Genomic DNA, 22,500 nt, shown 5'->3' with positions numbered 1-22,500 from the left:
GAGACATCGGTTTTGGCGTCAACTCAAAGTGCAGAGCTTCTTTGGTCTTGACTTCACGCTCACTGATGACAATGAGGCGGTTGAATAGCTTCAGTGAGTCAATGACCAGCTTCTCGCCATTGACTTTGGGTCCAGATCTGAGGCTTGCAAGTGATTTGACCTTGTGTTTGGTTACCATTGCATCCACAACAGTTTTCCCATCCATCTTAGCCTGTATGGCTCTGCCAACTTCTTCTGCTTGATCAGCGTTGACTTGGTCTTCGGGAGTGCTGCTGAACCGAGTTGAGAAGGACACCAGAGTCTTCTTGTCCCGTGTGGCATTGAAAGGGTTGACTTCGTCCAACCACCCAACTATGGTGTTGACAGCATCGTTATCTCTCTTCATTTAGGCTTTTTAACGTCGGTGTGGACAGGTACCCCACATTTGACCATGCTTCTTTCTAGCTCTTGGTGAATGAACGAGAAGTGGTTCAGAGTCTGAACCCAAGACTTATGAGAAGACTCATTCCGAAAGCGGCCTCTGTTTAGACCACTGGAGGATTTTGCCTCACGCATGAGTGTGGTTTCTATCGTGATATCGGTCCATGTGCCGGACCATTCAGGGTCTGAGAACCTGACTGCATGGTTGCCGTACAAAGTGAACTTGGATGGAGTTTCCTGGAACATGGGACTCTCCTGTCACTGATGCATCTGCTGTACATACAGCCTTGCTCCCTAACAATCTGAATCAATTGAGCCACATGAGCGCAAAACACAGTCTGATATATGTAAAAATGTATCATATCAATATTTTATGGCCAGGGATTCATTTTTCCTCAAATCTAATGGTTGGAATCAATTCAGCACCCCAAAAAACCCCTAGTTAGACATCCCACAAGTCAATATTGGCAAAAGTTAATTTTTCCGATTTTTTCGCGCAGGCCCTCTGAGCACCCGAACTTTGATTGGCTCCCCAGAATTTTCCACAAGGATTTGCGTTTGCACTAATTGATAGGTGTTAGTAGATACCTGGATGAATACATTAGTGAAGAAATTTTTTGGTAAGCAATTTTTTCACAGATGGCCAATACAATTTGCTCAACTATCAGCGGATCTCCACCAATTTTTGCAAACGGGCTTGGGCTACCCATCGTCAGATCATGGGCGCAAAATAATTCCACCATTTACTCCCTCCCCAGCAAGGATGGGAAAATAACCTGCAATTTTTGTTTGTAAGTGTAGCACAGTGCACATAATTAACTGACCCATGCTGGAGGAGGGGTATAACTGGCCATAGGCACAAAATAAATTTGCCCCACCTCCACAGGTACAAGCACAAGAAGTACAGCATAAAATATGGAAATAATTTTGGAGTTTACCAGTTCACTTTCATGCTGCCAGATTTAATTTTTCCTGACAATGGGAACCTGCAAAGCGAAGCACGAGTATTACAAGAATCATCGTATCCCAAAGAAGTACTCTAAAAAAAAAAAAAAAAAAACGTCATTTCAGTCATAATCATTTTGCATTTTCCCTGATGACAGAAATAATTATGCATTTAATTTCAAAGGCAAATGTCACAAAGATTTACACAAGAAACAATGATTACTTTAAGCCAGAGCGAATGGGAGGGGGGGAGGGGAGGGGATGTGGGGGAGGGGAGCAGAACTTTTGATATACATCTAAGGAGATTGCAACCAACAATGACACAGATGAAGGCTCGTTTATTTACCCATGTCATATTTGCAAGTATGACCCCTAATGACCTTGTACCATGGCATTTGTTATTTTTCCCACTGTCATCACTCACTTGTGGACGCTGTTTAGTATCAAATAAAACTGGTTTCTGTGACACTTAACAGTATCGTCATCAATGAGGTGCACATTTGTGACAAATTTCTGGTAATTGAATCACCTAATTGGTGAAAGATTGCACGATCTTTGCTGTCATCCAAATACAATACATTCATGCATCTTGGCTTTAAGCTTGAACTAACCTTGGTGCAACAAGGGGAACATTCCAATCAGCCTTCTCCCAAACATCAGCAAGGTTATGGAATCCATCATCGCTTCAGACATGAAATCCTTCCTCTTCTCCAATGGCTTGATTTCCAATCATCAATTTGGTTTCAGACCAGGTCACTCTACCCTGGATATGCTGCTTCTGCTCTCCCATCAATGGATGGAGGTCCTCAATGCCAGACAGGAAATCCGAGCCATATCCCTGGACATATCACGTGCTTTTGACACAGTCTGGCACCCTGCACTACTCACCAAACTCTCTTCCCATGGTATTCAAGGCCATCTCCACTCACGGCTCGCAGACTTCCTCTCCTGTCGCAGTCAACGTGTGGCCCTAAATGGAGTTCTTTCATCCCCTCTTCCTGTGCAGGCTGGAGTTTCTCAAGGTAGCGTTCTGGGCCCTGTTCTTTTTCTGATTTTCATCAATGATCTCTCGGACTCTCTGGAAAATCCTCTATTTCTCTTTGCCGACGACTCCACCCTCTGCCGTACCATCTGTCATCCCTCAGACCGGCAAGCAGCAGCTTCTTCGCTCACTGCAGATCTGGATAAAATCACAAACTGGTCCAACACATGGAACATGTCTTTCAATCCGGACAAATCTCAGACTCTCACTATGTCTCTTCGAAAGGACCGTTTAGAAAACCTCCCCATCCACTTTCTCAACAATCCTCTGGAAGAAGTCTTTTCTTTCAAGCCTCTGGGTCTCACTATCTGCCATGACCTTTCCTGGGAAAGTCACATTTCCAACCTCGCCTCAAAAACCAGTCGCCGACTGGGAATCCTCCGTCGTGCAAAGTCCTTCCTCGGCCCTCTTGAGCTCCTGACCACTTACAAAGCTTTTGTCCGTAGCCTGATGGAGTACTGCTCTCCCCTCTGGGCTGGTGCTCCTGCCTCCCACCTTTCTCGGATTCACGCTGTCGAAACGAGGGCATTTAAGATCATCGGCATCTCCCGCAATGAAGCTGAGTCTTTGGGCCTCTCACTCAATCACCGCAGGTTGGTCGGTGGTCTTTCTGTCTTCTACCGACTCCTCTCCAGCCTTGCCCCCCCTGCTCTCTCTGCGATTTGTCCCCACCACATTTCCACAGGGTGCTCAAGGTCCGCCAACAACCCCCTTCTGGTAAAACTACCAAAATCACGAATCGCTGCTCATCTTCACTCTTTCATTCCTCTTTTTTCCCGCCTTTGGAATAAACTTCCTCACTCTATTCTTTCCCATTCTTCCCTCCAGGCTTTCAAAACAGCTGTTCACCACCACCTCTTATCTTCCCCCATCCAAATCCTCGATCTTTTCTACCCCCGATAATCCACCCAAGCCCACCTCCTTCAATTCCCCTGCTTTCCTTCCTGAAAGTCCCTGTAATGTCCATCTTCTCTTCGCCATGTTCCCCGTCCCATCCCCATCCCTCTCCCTTCCACAGTTCACCTAATGTGTCTGTTCCCCACTGTTTTGTCCCTTCCACTCCCGCCCCTCTTGTCTCATGCCCCCTTGCTGTGAGTTGTGTGTTAGCTCTCATACGAGCCTCGACCAAGGTATACAAAAAAAAAAAAAAAAAAAAAAAAAAAAAAACATTTGCATGAAAGTCATCCGCTGGAAAAAAAAAATTCGTTATCAATACTTTGGAAGGTGATATTATTGCAAGTATCTGTGCTCGATACAAACATAAATGTAAGCATTTCTGGGAACCCCTTCATCATTATCATTGGCATCAGTTGTTTAGATAATGATAAATAGATAAAACGCATAAAAACTGAAATTCAAATCTTTCAAATGTCGAGGTTTTTCACAAATGTTTTTTATTTATTTCGGCTGAGTGTGACAACTGCAGTGTAACCTGTAGGAAAAGTCAGTATATTCTGTATGGACAATCCAGGGGTGAGATGGAATTAGGCCATGCAAATTTCATAAATATTTTGAGATGGTGAACATGTAGAGGGGGAAAATGTCATCAAATCTACTATCGACTATACTAAAAAAATAGAATATGTTTGTATGTTTATGTGTTTGTTTGTTTTTTTGTTCGTCCTTTATAGGCGGCCGAACCATTGGATGGAATGAGATGAAACTTGGCATGAGTGATCCTTGGGACATGAGAACGACATGGGGGGAGGGGGGGTCAAGTTCAAGGTCAAAGGTCACGGGGTCAAGGGGTCAAGGTCACCGGGTAACTTCAATTTCTCAATTTCATCCGATCAAGACAGTACCAACGCCATTCGACAGATAATCAAAATTAATGGCAGTTGATTGATGACATTCACTTCCGGTTTTCGAGTTATGACGTCATAAATTGACTAAAACGTCAATTTTTCATGTTTGTTTGTCCTTTATAGATGGCCAAACCGTTGGATAGAATGAGATGAAACTTGGCATATGTGATCCTTGGGAACGGACATAAGGGGACCAAGGTCAAGGTCAAAGGTCACGGGGTCAAGGTCACCGGATAACGTCAATTTCTCAATTTCATCCGATCGAGACGGGACCAACGCTATTCAACAGATAACTGTACCCACCCATGGGCGGGTACTTTGCGAGAACTATACTAAAAAATAGAATGTTTGTATGTGTGTGTGTTTGTTTGTTTTTCGTCCTTTATCGGCGGCCGAACCGTTGGATGGAATGAGATGAAACTTGGCATGAGTGATCCTTGGGACATGAGAACGACATGGGGGGAGGGGGGGTCAAGTTCAAGGTCAAAGGTCACGGGGTCAAGGGGTCAAGGTCACCGGGTAACTTCAATTTCTCAATTTCATCCGATCAAGACAGTACCAACGCCATTCGACAGATAATCAAAATTAATGGCAGTTGATTGATGACATTCACTTCCGGTTTTCGAGTTATGACGTCATAAATTGACTAAAACGTCAATTTTTCATGTTTGTTTGTCCTTTATAGATGGCCAAACCGTTGGATAGAATGAGATGAAACTTGGCATATGTGATCCTTGGGAACGGACATAAGGGGACCAAGGTCAAGGTCAAAGGTCACGGGGTCAAGGTCACCGGATAACGTCAATTTCTCAATTTCATCCGATCGAGACGGGACCAACGCTATTCAACAGATAACTGTACCCACCCATGGGCGGGTACTTTGCGAGAACTATACTAAAAAATAGAATGTTTGTATGTGTGTGTGTTTGTTTGTTTTTCGTCCTTTATCGGCGGCCGAACCGTTGGTTGGAATGAGACGAAACTTGGCATGAGTGATCCTTGGGACATGCGAACGGACATGGGGGGGGGGGTCAAGTTCAACGTTGAAGGTCACGGGGTCAAGGTTACCGGGTCAATTTCATCCGATCGAGATGGGACCAACGCCATTCGACAGATAATCAAAATTAAATGACAGTTGATTGACGACATTCACTTCCGACTTCCGGTTTTCGAGTTATGACGTCCTAAATTGACTAAAACGTCAATTTTTCATGTTTGTTTGTCCATTTTCGATGGCCAAACCGTTGGATACAATGAGATACCTAAGCTGTTGGGGTTAGGGTTAGGGTTAGTTGTTAGGGTTAGGGTTATCTAGGGGTTAGGGTTAGGGTTAGCTGTTAGGGTTAGGGTTATCTAACCCTAACCGTAACAGCTAACCCTAACCCCAACCCTAACCCTAACACTGCCTTTCCATTCCCTCCAACCTCATTCCCTCACCACCCTACGGGCGGGTACTGTCTAGTCTACTATACTAAAAAATAGAATATGTTTGTATGTATGTGTGTTTGTTTGTTTGTTTGTTCGTCCTTTATAGGCGGCCGAACCGTTGGATGGAATGAGATGAAACTTGGCATGAGTAATCCTTGGGACATGAGAACAGACATGGGTGGGGGGGGGGGTCAAGTTCAAGGTCAAAGGTCACGGGGTCAAGGGGTCAAGGTCACCGGGTAACTTCAATTTCTCAATTTCATCTGATCGAGACGGGACCAACGCCATTCGACAGATAATCAAAATTAAATGACAGTTGATTGACGACATTCACTTCCGACTTCCGGTTTTTGAGTTATCATGTCATTAATTGACTAAAACGTCAATTTTTCATGTTTGTTTGTCCTATATAGACAGCCAAACCGTTGGATAGAATGAGATGAAACTTGGCATATGTGATCCTTGGGAACGGACATAAGGCGATCAAGGTTAAGGTCAAAGGTCAAGGGGTAAAGGTCACCGGATAACGTCAATTTCTCAATTTCATCCGATCGAGACGGGACCAACGCCATTCAACAGAAAACTGTACCCGCCAATGGGCGGGTACTTTGCTAGTATCTACACCAAATGAGATAGATGTCTATCTGTCTGTCTGTGTCAACATATTTTTCAGAGATGACGAAACGGATCTTCGTCAAACTTTCAGAGGCTCATCAGTGAGTGTCGTGGAGTGTTTTAGACAAAAAACAAAAAATTGAAAATTTTGAGAAGAAAAAAAAGATCGATTTTCGGGGATTTTATTTTTTTTTTTAAATCGCTTTGTTGTGCCTCAGCCGTTGTAGCTATGTAGCTTTGTAGCTATGTGATCCCTGGCCCCATTCCTTAGTGGGTGTAGGGAAGTGTTTGAGCCCCCCCACAAAAAAAGGAAAACAAAACTTGTTTTTTTTCAAAATTCCATCAGGATAAGAACAGCACTGGGCAATGCTGGGTAAACCCTGCTAGTAATCAATAAATCGGATTCCCACATCAGTGTTGACTTAAAATGATCATCAGGTACGAGGGCTACTGTCTTAGACCACCATTTCAAAATCGCTTAAATTAAATTGTATACTTCAGCCATTCGATGTACCTGATAGTGCTGTGGGTTTTGCTTGCATTCAAAGCATTTAGAGCTCTTTTCTCACTTACTCTAAGCTGTATGTCGCTAAATTCTTGACTCGTAGAAAACAGCGTTATCTGTCAGACACAGCTTTGGTCAAATAACAAAAGCAACTATAAAATGTAAATGAAAAAATGAGTTGCATTAAAAATAAAAAAACATTCAATAAGGCTGCTGAAATTTTTGCAATGTTTGGCCTCGCATATATGTTCATTGAGAATGGAGAAACACAATACATTTTCATTATGTACAATTCACGAATATGTCCAGGAACAATACTTGCCATTTCCTGCAGTGTTTCAGATTCATTCAGAGTGCCAAACATTTTCATCGTTTCAAATGAAATGCAGTAACCTGCCATCAACCGTCCATTCTCTGAAACAACAACGAGTGCCTCCTTTGCTTGAGTAACTTCTTATGATAGGAAATGTGTGAATACAGGAAACAAAAATTTAATATAACCTTTTTTCAAAGGGCAAAAGAAAATGCATTTAAAACAGTCATCCTTGCACTCTTCCAATAAAGAAAATGAAAACGAAAGCAAAACACAACTTGTAAAAACTCGAATGGCACTAGGTAGAGTGCATACCTCTGCCTGGCTACGTTTTGTATCCCACTTATAGGCTGGATCTGAATCCAGACCTCAACCAAAATCTAATCAGTTTCTTCTTGTCACCTATTCAACTCATCCACCAAGTTTTGTCATAATCTGTCGGGAATTTATTGAGATGTTGTATTATAATCTGTCGGGAATTTATTGAGATGTTGAAATTTATTGAGATCTCTCAATGGTGAAGAATCACTGTTAAAATCCTCGCATCCAGATCCGGATCCCGATCGTCACCAAAACCTTATCAATTATTCCTTATGACACACCCAACATGTCCACCAAGTTTCTTCTGAATCCGTCCACAAGTTTTTGAGATATTCTACTGCTCACAGACAAACAAAGACAGGGGTGAAAACATAACCTCCATCCACCTTCGGTGGCAGAGGTAATAAATGAAACAACTTCCTTACCAGTTGGTTTGATAACTTCTTTGTCCATATTAATCAGCAAAGCATCAGACAAATCCTTCAAGTTTCGCAGACACAAATCTACAAACAATAACCAGAGCTCTTGAAGTAAATGCGATCATTTTAAAGAGCAAAGGGTAATTTTAAAAAGTACACACTACAAAAACATTAGAGTTAAAATTAATCCACTTGCTCTCGTTTCCACTGAAAGTACACAATCACCTTGAAGTTGTTTTTCTATTAAAAGCTTGTCCAAGTCAGGATGAAACCCTGAATAAAAATAGCAAGGCATTGCATTTATATAGAGCAAGTACTCTGCATTTGATTCCATGCATTCAAAAAGTCAATATAATATTTTTAGTACGTTTAAAATCACACCATAGTACTGTGGGTTCTTCAAAGCACGGATGTAAAGCAAAGTCGAATGAAGCCATGCCAGGGCAACAGAAGTATTTGTAATGGTCAGCAGGACAATCTCTGCATTCAAATGTTCAGTCAGGTTCTTATGTAGGCTACGTGCAAAGGGAAAAAGCAGATTCAGACATCCTGGTGCTTTTGAGCTAACATAAAAAAAACATGCATTTATAGTGAGGAAATACTGAAATTCATGGAGACAAAAAGAAAATGACTAAGCAGAAAATGTCAAGTAACCAGACTTGGTGTAATTAAATGGTTTGGGTGTCTGTCACCCTTGGAAGCAGGGTTTCTGGCCTACTTGGTCAGGTTATAAAAACACAATTCTTCCATGGTTTGTAATCCAAAAACATGGAGATAAGTCACAGGGGGCAATTACATACTGGGGGAACTTCTCCAGAATCCCTATCCAAATGACTCCGCACCACCCCTTGTGTGGTGACACAAAACAAACACTTAAAGAGCAGGTTGCGGGTCACCAAACATGTTCTAAAAAATTTATCAATGTGATTATATGTGCATTAAATAGTTCGATGCAAACTATTGTGGTTGCCTAACTATTGGGAAAATTAATGAAATTTAACTCCAAAGTTGTTATTTCTCGAGGCTGTTGAAAAAAAAACAGCCGCATGCCATATATGGATGGTGACGTCACGTTCTCAAAACAAAGCGGACGCTCACTCGCTCATTGAAGAAGTGTCCAGTTCAGCGGGCCGTTCTTTTGCTTTTTTTGATCTTGCAACTGTCTATAGTATTCTTTTTTATTTTGAATTATTGTAGAACAAAGTTATTTGGATATTTGTAAATCATGCCTCGTACGTGTGTCGTCATGTTTTACGAAAATGGCTGGAAAATGGGTAATCGCTCGCACCGATTCCCGAAGAAATCAAACATTCGTCCGCAGTGGATAAGATTTGGACAAACAAAATGGGTGAATTTTCCCCCAAAGAAAACGGGTAAAGAGGACCCTTTGGATAGACTTGTCATTTGTGGTGACTATTTCACAGCCGAGGATTATGAAGGCATAAACACATATGATCACCACTCTGTGAATATGAGTTGTTGGTTGACAAGTTCTCCAGATACTGCTCTGTCACAGAATCAATTGTTGAGTTTAAGTGAGAAAAACCTTGAAATGTATTCTGAAAGAGTACATGGAAAAACACATAAATAATCTTTCTGAAAAACACAAGCATGAAAAAAATTTCTCAACAAATCAACTTATTTTTGATATTTCATTTCAATTGTAAAAAAAAAATGATCAATTTTCCACTTTTTTTTCTAAATTTGGTAGAATATTTCCCAATGAGGCTAAACATGTTTTGGTATTTATATGCCACAACAGTCTCTTGAAAGTTGGGGTTTGTTCTAACTGTTTACTTTCACTGGGGTCAAGCTCAGCTGTCAGAAAGACTTCAACGCCAAGGCTACGGTGTATAATATATTTGGGTCCATTATTGATTCATTCTATTTCTGACTCTTGAGTGACGAGAGCAGTGTTTCTCAACCGGGGTTCCCCGGAACCCTAGGGTTCCGCAAGAGGTCGCTAGGGGTTCCGCGAGAAACAGTAATAAATAGGCTAATGTATTTTTGAGTAGTTTTTGTTTGATTTAATATTCGTAATTTTACTATACACGTACGGCATATTGTTGCAAACTCCTTGGTTATTATAATAGAGGCTTCAACCTCTTGTATTATTTACAATTATAACAACCATAGGGAATGTATTTAACGATGTCTATATGGAGCCAGTATGAAACCGCCCTCACTGGTTAGTGGACGTCCAGTACGCAGCGGATTCATGTATCATTGAGTGACTGACTCAAGTACGGGATGCATGCACGGTGTCCATCTATCTTCTCTGTGCTTCCTAGCGCGAAGTCTCTCTCTCTCAAGGTTAGTTCTTCTGTTTACCTTTATTGCTTCAGCATTATTTGTTTAAGTTTTGTTGATCAAGTTACATGAGGTGTGTTTTTTTAATTGTCAAACAGACTCGGGGTTGACAAACACTTTCAAAAATGACGTTTTCAAACCAAAAAAAATTTTTTTTTTGTGAATTAAAACCTCGGTGTGAGGTCTCATAAACGAGCAGTATGTTTTTTTTTCATTGCCAATAAATTTGACAAAAAGGGGGTCATTTTTTCCTTAAACCAGGTATCCGAAAAAAAAATATTATGTTTACCACGTGAACTACGATAAAAATATAAAAGAGCTAGATATTAATAATGGAATATAATAATTTTTTTTATGCAGGGGTTCCCTGAGACATGAAACCTATTTCAAGGGTTCCACAAGGGTAAAAAGGTTGAGAAACGCTGGACTAGAGGGTTAAAAATTATATTATATCAAGTCACAGATGAATCAAAATTTACATTATTTTATGCATCGAACACCAAAATGAAAATCTACAAACCAATCTGTCTGGTGGTGGGAGTCTGTCAGTGTGAACTGTCAGGCAGTCAGTCCTGCCACTTGTACACTAAATAGGCCATTTTCTGGCACTTGCAAGTGGCTCAAATTTACATGGCTCAGGGCCAGAAACTCCATAGTATAAATTCCCATCATCCTCTGACTCGTCCTAGGCAATATCGGAATGAAAACACTCAATTTCATCACCGCTGAAATCACTCTCTGATTCGCATCTCGCCATTGTTCACACGCTGTTTCTGAATGTTCACAAAGTTTTCGGAGAACGTGACATCATAGCATCTTCGGTAAATTCTGGTCTGTTTTTCGATCACTGACAAAAGTTTTGACTTAAAAGTTAATTTTAGCATATTTTGAGTTTCAAATGTAAGAAAATAATTGCCCAACGATTAAAATCTTAGAATCATGCGAAGTCATCAGCGACCCAAAAGCTGCTCTTAAAGCTCACAGTTTCCCTACTTAATTACATCGAGATGTCTCCTACATATCCACGGACCAAACAACTTTATTAAATCCTAACTTTCCTGTGAAATTCCTCCATCTACACCCACAACCGTAACAATATATATGTGTGTGTGTGTGTGTGTGTGTGTGTGTGTATATAATATATATAATATATATATATATATATATTTCTATAGCCATATATATATATTTCTATAGCCATATATATATATATATATATATATATATATATATATAGCCATATATAGCCATATATAGCAATATATACATATATATCGAAACAGGTCATCCAGGGGATCCTGATATAGACATCCTCATCACGAAGGTTTGAAGTACAAATCAAACTTATTGTATCCAAAACGTTTCTGGCTGTGCAACCCTGAGTAATCTTTACCTCTCGCCGTTTGCTGACGTCAGTCAAGAAGGATGTGCTACCCACTTCACAAACCAGCAATGTTATTTATGAGTGTAAGTGCCGATGTGAAGCTCGGTACGTGGGCCGCACAATACGAAGATTGGCTGATCGGATCAAACAACACGTCCCCTTTGTGATTCGAAGAAAGATTGTGAATGTTAGAACACAACCAGTGCGAGCATGTAGAAATATCCAGCAACCACCAGCCACTGGACCTGCTTCATCTTTGCACAGCACCTGGTTGCCAACCCTATCTGTGCAGACCAGTACAATGCAGATATGTTCAGGATATTGAGCCGAGGTCAGAACTCGTTTCATTTAAGTATGTTGGAAGCAACCTTCATCCTTACCACCGATCCAATATTATGTCGTCAAAAGGAATTTGTACGATCTCTGTGTCTCTTCCAGCATGGAAAGATCAAGGGAAATACGGTAACAAATGGTGAATGGACCTTCGGGGAAACCCATCCCCCCTCTCTCCAGGATGCGGTTGCAAATGTTAATCATCGACGCACTATGCTCCAGCCAATGGGAGCTCAAGGTGAAGATGATGAGCCGACCAATGGGCGATCGGATTAACCGTGACATCATTACGGTGGTACCAATCAGTGTCTACCTTATTGAGACCTGCGTATAAAGGAGGTGCCTTCACTTCATCCATTACTTGCTGTGATTTTGACTCTGAAGAGTGCAGCACGAAACGCTTCGGTCACTATTATGTCGTGTTTGTTTGTATCCATATTAAAGTTCTGTAGTACCAAAAATATGTATATATTTATTTATATATATATATATATATATATATATATATATATATATATATATATATATATATATATATATATATATATATATATATATATATATATAAGCCTGGTGTTGGCGCAGTGGTTTGGGCAGCGGCTTGGGATCCAAAAGGTCCTGAGTACAAGCCCCGTTGGGCCACTGAATTAATACACCAGGGGGTTGACTCAGCATGTCATCCTTCCGAGGTTGGCGAAATGAGTACCAGTATACTGGGCCGGTGTATACCACGGTTAAAATAGGTGTACCATATCCCTGTGTCGTAAGAGGCGACCAGGGTTGCGTCAGGAAGGGCATCCGGCGTAAAACATGTGCCAAATCACTATGCGGATCATATGGATGATCCGCTGTGGCGACCCCTAACGGGAGCAGCCGAAAGAAGAAGAAGAAGACATACATATATATATATATATATATATATATATATATATATATATATATATATATATATATATATATATATATATATATATATATATATATATATATATATATATATATATATATAGTGGGGAGAACAAGTATTTGATGCACTGCCGATTTTGTAGGTTTTCCCACTTACAAAGCACGTAGAGGTCTGTAATTTTTATCATAGGTACACTTCAACTGTGAAAGGTGGAATCTAAAACAAAAATCCTGAAAATCACATTGTATGATTTTTAAATAATTAATTTGCATTTTATTGCATGAAATAAGTATTTGATACATCAGAAAAACAGAACTTAATATTTGGTACAGAAACTTTTGTTTGCAATTACAGAGATCAGACGTTTCCTAAAGTTCTTAACCAGGTTTCCACAGACTGCAGCAGGGATTTTGGCCCACTCCTCCATACAGATCTTCTCCAGATCCTTCAGGTTTCGGGGCTGTCGCTGGGCAACACAGACTTTCAGCTCCCTCCAAAGATTTTCTATTGGGTTCAGGTCTGGAGACTGGCTAGGCCACTCCAGGACCTTGAGATGCTTCTTACGGAGTCACTCCTTAGTTGCCCTGGCTGTGTGTTTCGGGTCGTTGTCATACTGGAAGACCCAGCCACGCCCCATCTTCAATGCTCTTGTTGAGCGAAGGAGGTTGTTGGCCAAGATCTCGCGATACATGGACCCATCCATCCTCCCCTCAATACGGTGCAGTCGTCCTGTCCCCTTTGCAGAAAAGCATCCGCAAAGAATGATGTTTCCACCTCCATGCTTCACGGTTGGGATGGTGTTCTTGGGGTTGTACTCATCCTTCTTCTTCCTCCAAACAGGGCGAGTGGAGTTTAAACCAAAAAGCTCTATTTTGGTCTCATCAGACCACATGACCTTCTCCCATTCCTCCTCTGGATCATCCAGATGGTCATTGGCAAACTTCAGACGAGCCTGGACATGTGCTGGCTTGAGCAGAGGGACCTTGCGTGCGCTGCAGGATTTTAATCCATGACGGCGTAGTGTGTTACTTATGGTTTTCTTTGATACTGTGGTCCCAGCTCTCTTCAGGTCATTGATCAGGTCCTGCCGTGTAGTTCTGGGCTGATCTCTCACCTTTCTCATGATCATTGAGGCTCCACGAGGTGAGATCTTGCATGGAGCCCCAGACCGAGGGAGATTGACTGTTATCTTGAACTTCTTCCATTTTCTAATAATTGCGCCAACAATTGTTGCCTTCTCACCAAGCTGCTTGCCTATTGTCCTGTAGCCCATCCCAGCCTTGTGCAAGTCTACAATTTTGTCCCTGATGTCCTTAGACAGCTCTCTGGTCTTGCCCATTGTGGAGAGGTTGGAGTCTGATTGATTGAGTGTGGACAGCTGTCTTTTATGCAGATAACGAGTTCAAACAGGTGCGGTTAATACAGGTAATGAGTGGAGAATGACTATGACTGGAGAATGACTGGAGAATGACTTCAACAGGTCTGTGAGAGCTGGAATTCTTACTGGTTGGTAGGTGATCAAATACTTATTTCATGCAATAAAATGCAAATTAATTATTTAAAAATCATACAATGTGATTTTCAGGATTTTTGTTTGTGATTCCGTCTTTCACAGTTGAAGTGTACCTATGATAAAAATTAAAGACCTCGACGTGCTTTGTAAGTGGGAAAACCTGCAAAATCGGCAGTGTATGAAATACTTGTTCACCCCACTGTATATATATATATATATATATATATATATATATATATATATATATATATATATATATATATATATATATATATATATATATATATATATATATATATATATATATTGTTGGGGATTTCGCGCCCGCCGGCGTGCGAACGGCCACGTAACTCGAATCGCGGCACGTCGCCCACCGGACGGACAATCCAGTCGTGACCCTCTCGGACTAACGCCGGGAACCAGTCACGGGTGGACCTTTCGGTTGGCGGTCTCACCCCCTTTCGGTCTCACCGCGATCGAGCCAATCAGCCCCCGCGTGGGATAGGGTTGCTCGCCAAATTCGACCTACCTAAGTACCCACGCGGAGGGTAGACCGGGCGATCGCACCTCGCCGCAGGTCGACTTCGGACACGGGCCACTTAAGCGACCCGTTCCGTACTATCAGAATAACCGAGCGGTGTTATCGTCGACCTCGACGGTTCGATTAATTATCGGGCGTATTCAGCCCACTACCAACCCTTTACGTGAAGCAAGATGAGGGTTCAATGGGGGAAAAGACGAAGCGAAGCGGGAGAACAGTTCAACAATAAAGCACATTTATTCGCGGCACACGGGAAGCACACAAATACAATTCCACCAAATGCACACAAAAAAAAGAAAACACAATTCCATTTACACAAAAAGCAAACATAAAAGTGAAAACACAGTGCAGAGCTAATACCGACTACCGAGCACACGGCAACACTTATACAATTCTACTTCACAGACGGCGCCGACAACACATACCCAAAACCAAGGAAAAGAAATACCCTCAAGAATGAGGCGGGCCTGAGGCCGAGACCGGGTCGGGCCTACCCGTCTGGTGATGAGACGCGGAGCGGCGATGGCCCCGCAACCCGCGGGCCTCGTGGACGGTGTCTGGTAGGGGGTGGGAACGGGGCCCCCTTGGTCGCACTATCTCAGCGCGGGGGGGAAACAGGAGGGGGTTGCTGATGCTCGGGGTATAGAGGATCTTTATTATCCCTGGTGTGCGTCTCCACCTCGGCCAGGTCGCGCTGCCGGCCTCCCTCGGGCGTGCAGCTACCGGCACCGACGCGAGCACCCCCCTCGTCCGACTCTCTTCAGCTTCTCCAGCCACTGCAGGCTTCGGGCTCCAGACTTCCACACTCGTCCCCTCCGTTCCGACTCCTTCTCGTTCTCGTTCTCGTTCTCGTTTTCCTTCTCGTTTTCCTTCTCGTTCTCCTTTTTCGTTCTCCTTCTCGTTCCGACTCCTTCTCGTTCCGACTCCTTCTCGTTCCGACTCCTTCTCGTTCCGACTCCTTCTCGTTCCGACTCCTTCTCGTTCCGACTCCTTCTCGTTCCGACTCCTTGACTGACGAACACCGTCCTTTTATCCCCCCCGTAACTTCGCCTTTGACCCCCTCCCTTTGACCTTTCACCTCGCTCCCCATTGGCCCGAGAAAAAGTGGGCGTGAAGGCTTTTTGATCCACAAATTTGCATATATCGATCGCCCTGGGGGCGGGGCCAATTCGCCCCTCGCTCACCGATTGGACGGCAAAAAGTGGGCGTGTGTCGTTTTTGATCCGTTTTTGAAGCACAAAATCCGTGATTTTGTACACGCTGTTCGACGCGCGTTCTGCATGAGTCCAACACCGGTACCCACAGCGGGGCAAGAATGGTGGCGATGCTACGGTTGCGAGGTGTGACGGGAAGGTCGTGGCGGTTGTGGTGAAGCGGCGTTGTGGTTGGTGGTTGGTCCAAAATAAAGATAGTAAAAGAAAAACGGCTATCCTGAAGAGTCGCAGCACGTATAAATGACATGTATTCCCACTAGACAACGGGTTTGGGCCTAACTACACATGCACTTACCGAGATACCTCACCTAAGGGACCTGAATGGTGGTTTGCGAATTTGGTAACCACAACACTACCCCCTTCCCTTTTTACAGACTCGTCCCGAGTCGTCAAATTTTCGTGTGCCATCATGTGTAGTTTTCCCCTAGTACATTTTACCTACGGATCCCTGAGTGCGACATTCATGGTATTCGTGTCCCCAAAATAAATAACCTGAGGGCTGCGTAACTATCTAAACAAACTCACTCACACGGACGACTTAAATAAAATTGCCGGCGCTAAGACATACATGCCGGGGGCGCACTCATATGTACAGTACATCTTAACCTTAACTTACAAATTTTACACTAAACCATGGCCCAGGATCATTGAACTCTGCAAAAAGAAAGCAGTTAGCAGGGAGCCAGGCTGCCCACATGCAGTCTCTGGCTCAAACAATGCAGGTGACAGGGAACGTGGCTGGCTGCTCACACGCAGTCCAAGGCCTTCCCTTTTTGAACTGAACGCAGTGAACCACAACGGTGCATGGGCTGCACAAATGTAGTCTCCGTGCCAGCTCAAGTGGCACACGCAATGAACACAACGAATGGATGGATGCACGGTTTGAACTGAATGCAGTGAACCACAACGGTGCATGGGCCGCACAAACGTAGTCTCCGTGCCAGCTCAAGTGGCACACGCAATGAGCACAACGAATGAATGGATGAATGGATGGACGCAAAACACGGTGCACAGGCTGCCACTGCAGGCCCGTGTTGTAGCTGCCAACAGGGCAGTTCTCGCAGCTTGCAAACTGTTGCTTTGATCCTGGCGCACATGGAAATGAACAGGGGGGGGGGGCAAAGCAAAATTTGAACGGGGCTGGTGAATGTGGGCAGTGGGCATGGCATGGCAAAGGCAGCAGGCAAACACAGCCCACAGAAGAAGGCCGCTGCAGGCAAACACAGCCGGCAGATGAACTGGCCGGCACAGGCCTTGAAGCAAAACACGGCCAGCCGATGGCACAGGCCTTGCAGCAAAACAACAGCTGCCGATGAAGTTGGCCGGCCTCCGCCTTGAAGCAAAACACGGCCAGCCGATGAAGTTGGCCAGCTCTTGCCGTTCAGTGGAGGTTGGTGGAGGGAGTGTGGTGGTGCTGGCCACTTGGAAGGCGGGCTCGGACCTACCTACCTGTCTCCCTCCCAACCTATCGCCTTTGCCTGTCACTGTACATACCCACTCCCTTAATTTGTGAAAAACCAATTTAGCCCCAACTTTTTTTTTGTTGTTTTTATTTTTACTTCCCCACTATAAATCGTCCCCTAACCCCCTTTATCGTCCTTGTTCGGCTAACCTATCCTGTCACCTAGCCTACTCCCAACCCCTACGTTCCCTTCCCGGAGGGGAATAAGGGAGAGCTAACGTCCTGTGTCGAGGCCCAACTCAACCCTCAGAATGGCCTCCCCAGAGTTCAGCGATCTAACCCAGAGTGGGTCCAGCGGCCCACAACGACAGCGAGGGGATGGATGGTGCGAAGGGGTACATCTCCTAATCTACCCTAACCATTTAACTGTTAAACTACCCCGGGGCTTTCAACAAGCGCCTCTCGCTTAAACTATTGGTTCTAACAACCCAGATTCCCGTCGCCTGTGTTGGTGTCCTCACAATTTCGGGCCTCGCCCCCCAATTTTCTCTCCGTGCCCTCACACGGTCTCCTGGCTGGGACACGTGGCTCCCTTTGGCAGGCACGACCCTCTGCCGAATCTCCCGCTATGGCACCCCCGGGCACTACACTGCCTCCGAGCCTACCAGCTCCCTAACACCGGGGAGTGCCCCCCATGGCACCTCCCCTGTAACGCACACGTGGCAGGCCGGCCTCCCGGGCCCCTTTCCGAGGGTCACCCGTGCCCACAACACTGCCCACGCGGCTAATGGCGCCCCGGCCCCCCGCACCAAGCAGGCGCACCCGTGCCCACTACTCTATCCCGGCCCCCCATGGGCCCATGGCCTACCGCGGCCGACTAGCCTGGTGCCCGGGGTACCCACTCAGCGATACTCACCTTTCGCAGCCACGCTCCCAAGCCCGTCAACAGGGCTCCTGCTCCCCTCCAAATGGGTCTCGAGCCTACTTTCCCACCAACAACAAAACGACCTCCATTTTTCAATTTGACTAACCCCCTAACTCACTCTACACTGACCCCGGGGGTCCCTTGGGCGGGAGTCACTCCTCCCCCCAATCACTCATCGCACCATGCATTCCCCATTCGCTCCATACACACACAGACCCGCTGGCCTCACTCACTCACCAAGCACATGTACTCACCTCACAACCCACAACTCTTCAACACACACACCGCTGAACTCTGCCATCCTTCTAACTACATCCCCTAACTAACTCGTGCTCCCACGTCGTCCCTTACACTAAAGCACGTTCCTTTTAACACTACGTAGCTAAGCTACGTCCCCTCTACACATTCACTGTCTGTCACTGTTCTCGAAATAATCCCATTTTATTTCCCAACCTAAAGCTCACTAAATCCCTCCACCTAATCCATTCCACGGACTCCATGAGGACTTACCCCTGCCCCATGAAGTCGGTCTAACTAAGCTAACCCTTCCCCCTAACTAGTTTCCATCCTGTGCCCAGGCCAAGGGGGTCTTCCACCCCTTGCCCAGGAATCCTGTACACCCGAAAGTGAGGCTTGTTTTTTTTGTTTTGTTTTTTTCCATGCGCAGCACCTGCGCGGCAACTCGCGCACTTTGCACCTGCCCGTGACGTCATGCAGCTGCACGTGTACCTCGTCCCTCCTTGGACGGTACCATCCGGCAGAGATACCCCTCCTGCCGGATTCCAACCACACGTGCAGCCATGACGTCACCGTGCGCATAAAAAACACAAGCCCCACGTCTCGAGGGGTTCCCCACGCGAACACATGTGCTTTGCCCGTTGGAGCTTAACACACACGATCGCGTGGAGAACCCGTCCGGTCCAAATCCGTAGTCCTGCCTAAACTTTGTCCGTCCGCGGGATCGGCAAATCCACCGCGTGCGTTTCCGGACCGGGACTTCACTCTCGCAAGCGAGCACGTGGTGGTCTCGTGCGTTGCACAGCACGGACCGCGTGCTCACTGCTGGGTGAACCCGGCACGGTCCCCGAAACAACTACAGCCGCTACTCGGCTTTCTTTCTTCTGTCGTCGTCGTCGTCGCCATTCAACCCACGCACACCTGCGTGTTACGACGCACACAGTCCACTCCATCACATTCACACGGGGAGACGCGGCTGCGTGCTCCCGCATGCCAACCGACATCTCCCTCACATACCGCTCTCTCACACACACGGTCTCCCTTGCATACGGCCGTTCACTCACGCGTGCCTCATTCGCACACGTGGCTCCAAGCACTCGCGGCCTTCCACTCACTCGTGCCTCACTCATACACCGTGCCTCACTCACACACGCGAGGGCACTCACCCGCGGTGCCTCATTCACACACACGGCGACACTCACACACGCGGTCTCTTCCACACACGGTGCCTCACCCACACACGCGGGGGCACTAACCCGCGGTGCCTCACTCACACTCCGTGCCTCACTCACACACGCGGGGGCACTCACCCGCGGTGCCTCACTCATACAGGCCGTTTCACTCACACCCACGGCCTCTTCCACACACGGTGCCTCATCCACACACGGCGTGCTGGGAAGCACGTACTCCGGCACCATCGCCACCACACCACTCACACACGGGGTCGCACTCACACCTTGCACCACACACACAGGGACAACCACACTGGGGATTCGTGTCCCCACAAGGGTCTCCGGGGCCTCTATACCCCCCAAGCTTTCCGTGCACCCGTCCACAGCACTCGTCCCCTCAACCTCGCAAAGCACGACCGAACTCACCTGGTCGTGACTCACCTCAAGGGGGCATACTCCCTCCCCTCGTTCCTGGAGGAGGCCATCCAGGTGCTCGCACTGGGTCCCTACCCAGTCCGCCAGCTCACCCTCACTATCCTCCACTACCTCCGTGTGTGCGTCACTTACCCCGTCCTCACCGTGCAGTCTCTCCTCTATCGTTCCCTTCCCGGCTACCGTCACTGCCAACTCTTCACCCTTTACCTCCCTTGTCTCCACTATTATTTCCGTTGTCACGGCCTTCATGCCCGCCTGCAGGCATCTGCCCATGTTCTGCGTCTCACCCCGGAACTTTTTCATTTCCTCCTTCATGTTTGCTTCCATTCCGTTTATTTTTGTATCCATCTTTTCGTTTATTTGTTGTGTATTGCCTTTCATTTCGTTTTTCATTTAATTTGTCATTGCCGCATTCATTTGTGCCAGCATGGTGAATAGCTGGGCCATGTCGGATGCACTCAAGTGAGCCGTTTCGGCAGGGGTTGGGGAAGGGTCTTGGTGGAGAGGGGGGGGGAGGTGTCATACACCGCGGCCGCTGCCGCACCCACCTCGGGCCCTGGGTTCAGTTGGGCGAGTCCGTGTTCCTGCACAATCAACATTTCCTGCTCGGGGATTCCATCCTGGACCATGGATCCTACACATTCTACATCCATTTCTAATACCCCCGGCTCCCGCTCGCCTTGAGACGCCATCTTGCTTCTCGTGAAGGGTTAATTTGCTCGCTCGTAATTTGGAGGGAATCGGGGGTCGCTTCTCTCACCCCTGGACCGATTCCCGTGAATTTAGCCGGAGACAGGAGAGCCTGTTGTCCCGCTCTCCAATACCAGTGCCGCGAGGAGGGCGATGAATTTGTATCGCACGACCTGACACCAGTGTTGCCGGATTTCGCGCCCGCCGGCGTGCGAACGGCCACGTAACTCGAATCGCGGAACGTCGCCCACCGGACGGACAATCCAGTCGTGACCCTCTCGGACTAACGCCGGGAACCAGTCACGGGTGGACCTTTCGGTCTCACCGCGATCGAGCCAATCAGCCCCCGCGTGGGATAGGGTTGCTCGCCAAATTCGACCTACCTCAGTACCCACGCGGAGGGTAGACCGGGCGATCGCACCTCGCCGCAGGTCGACTTCGGACACGGGCCACTTAAGCGACCCGTTCCGTACTATCAGAATAACTGAGCGGTGTTATCGTCGACCTCGACGGTTCGATTAATTATCGGGCGTATTCAGCCCACTACCAACCCTTTACGTGAAGCAAGATGAGGGTTCAATGGGGGAAAAGACGAAGCGAAGCGGGAGAACAGTTCAACAATAAAGCACATTTATTCGCGGCACACGGGAAGCACACAAATACAATTCCACCAAATGCACACAAAAAAAGAAAACACAATTCCATTTACACAAAAAGCAAACATAAAAGTGAAAACACAGTGCAGAGCTAATACCGACTACCGAGCACACGGCAACACTTATACAATTCTACTTCACAGACGGCGCCGACAACACATACCCAAAACCAAGGAAAAGAAATACCCTCAAGAATGAGGCGGGCCTGAGGCCGAGACCGGGTCGGGCCTACCCGTCTGGTGATGAGACGCGGAGCGGCGATGGCCCCGCAACCCGCGGGCCTCGTGGACGGTGTCTGGTAGGGGGTGGGAACGGGGCCCCCTTGGTCGCACTATCTCAGCGCGGGGGGAAACAGGAGGGGGTTGCTGATGCTCGGGGTATAGAGGATCTTTATTATCCCTGGTGTGCGTCTCCACCTCGGCCAGGTCGCGCTGCCGGCCTCCCTCGGGCGTGCAGCTCCCGGCACCGACGCGAGCACCCCCCTCGTCCGACTCTCTTCAGCTTCTCCAGCCACTGCAGGCTTCGGGCTCCAGACTTCCACACTCGTCCCCTCCGTTCCGACTCCTTCTCGTTCTCGTTCTCGTTCTCGTTCTCGTTCTCGTTCTCGTTTTCCTTTTTCGTTTTCCTTTTTCGTTTTCCTTTTTCGTTTTCCTTTTTCGTTCTCCTTCTCGTTCCGACTCCTTCTCGTTCCGACTCCTTCTCGTTCCGACTCCTTGACTGATGAACACCGTCCTTTTATCCCCCCGTAACTTCGCCTTTGACCCTCTCCCTTTGACCTTTCACCTCGCTCCCCATTGGCCCGAGAAAAAGTGGGCGTGAAGGCTTTTTGATCCACAAATTTGCATATATCGATCGCCCTGGGGGCGGGGCCAATTCGCCCCTCGCTCACCGATTGGACGGCAAAAAGTGGGCGTGTGTCGTTTTTGATCCGTTTTTGAAGCACAAAATCCGTGATTTTGTACACGCTG

At 46.3% G+C, this 22,500-nt stretch overlaps 1 protein-coding gene across 6 annotated transcripts in view; it reads right to left on the bottom strand.

Annotated features, from left to right (window-relative positions):
* HFM1 (helicase for meiosis 1) overlaps positions 1 to 22,500 on the bottom strand; it is a 306,617-nt gene that overhangs the window by 66,157 nt on the left and 217,960 nt on the right. For all 6 annotated transcript variants that reach the window (XR_015059302.1, XR_015059303.1, XR_015059305.1 and 3 more), the window contains 6 exons: positions 8,195 to 8,328; positions 8,039 to 8,086; positions 7,820 to 7,897; positions 7,083 to 7,174; positions 6,770 to 6,876; positions 1,359 to 1,406 (listed from right to left, as the gene is read on the bottom strand). Coding sequence is in view for 1 of the 6 variants with exons in the window: in XM_085885562.1 (XP_085741688.1) it covers positions 1,359 to 1,406; positions 6,770 to 6,876; positions 7,083 to 7,174; positions 7,820 to 7,897; positions 8,039 to 8,086; positions 8,195 to 8,328 (507 nt within the window). In the remaining 5 variants the exon portion in view is untranslated. The remainder of the gene's footprint in view (positions 1 to 1,358; positions 1,407 to 6,769; positions 6,877 to 7,082; positions 7,175 to 7,819; positions 7,898 to 8,038; positions 8,087 to 8,194; positions 8,329 to 22,500) is intronic.

The sequence above is a fragment of the Eptatretus burgeri genome, chromosome 6 (assembly GCF_056783735.1).
Source record: "Eptatretus burgeri isolate ZD-2024b chromosome 6, Ebu_testis_v1, whole genome shotgun sequence".
NCBI classification, from domain to species: Eukaryota; Metazoa; Chordata; class Myxini; order Myxiniformes; family Myxinidae; genus Eptatretus; species Eptatretus burgeri.
Note: the sequence above shows the minus strand (reverse complement) of the source record. Positions and strands in the feature narration are given on the sequence as shown.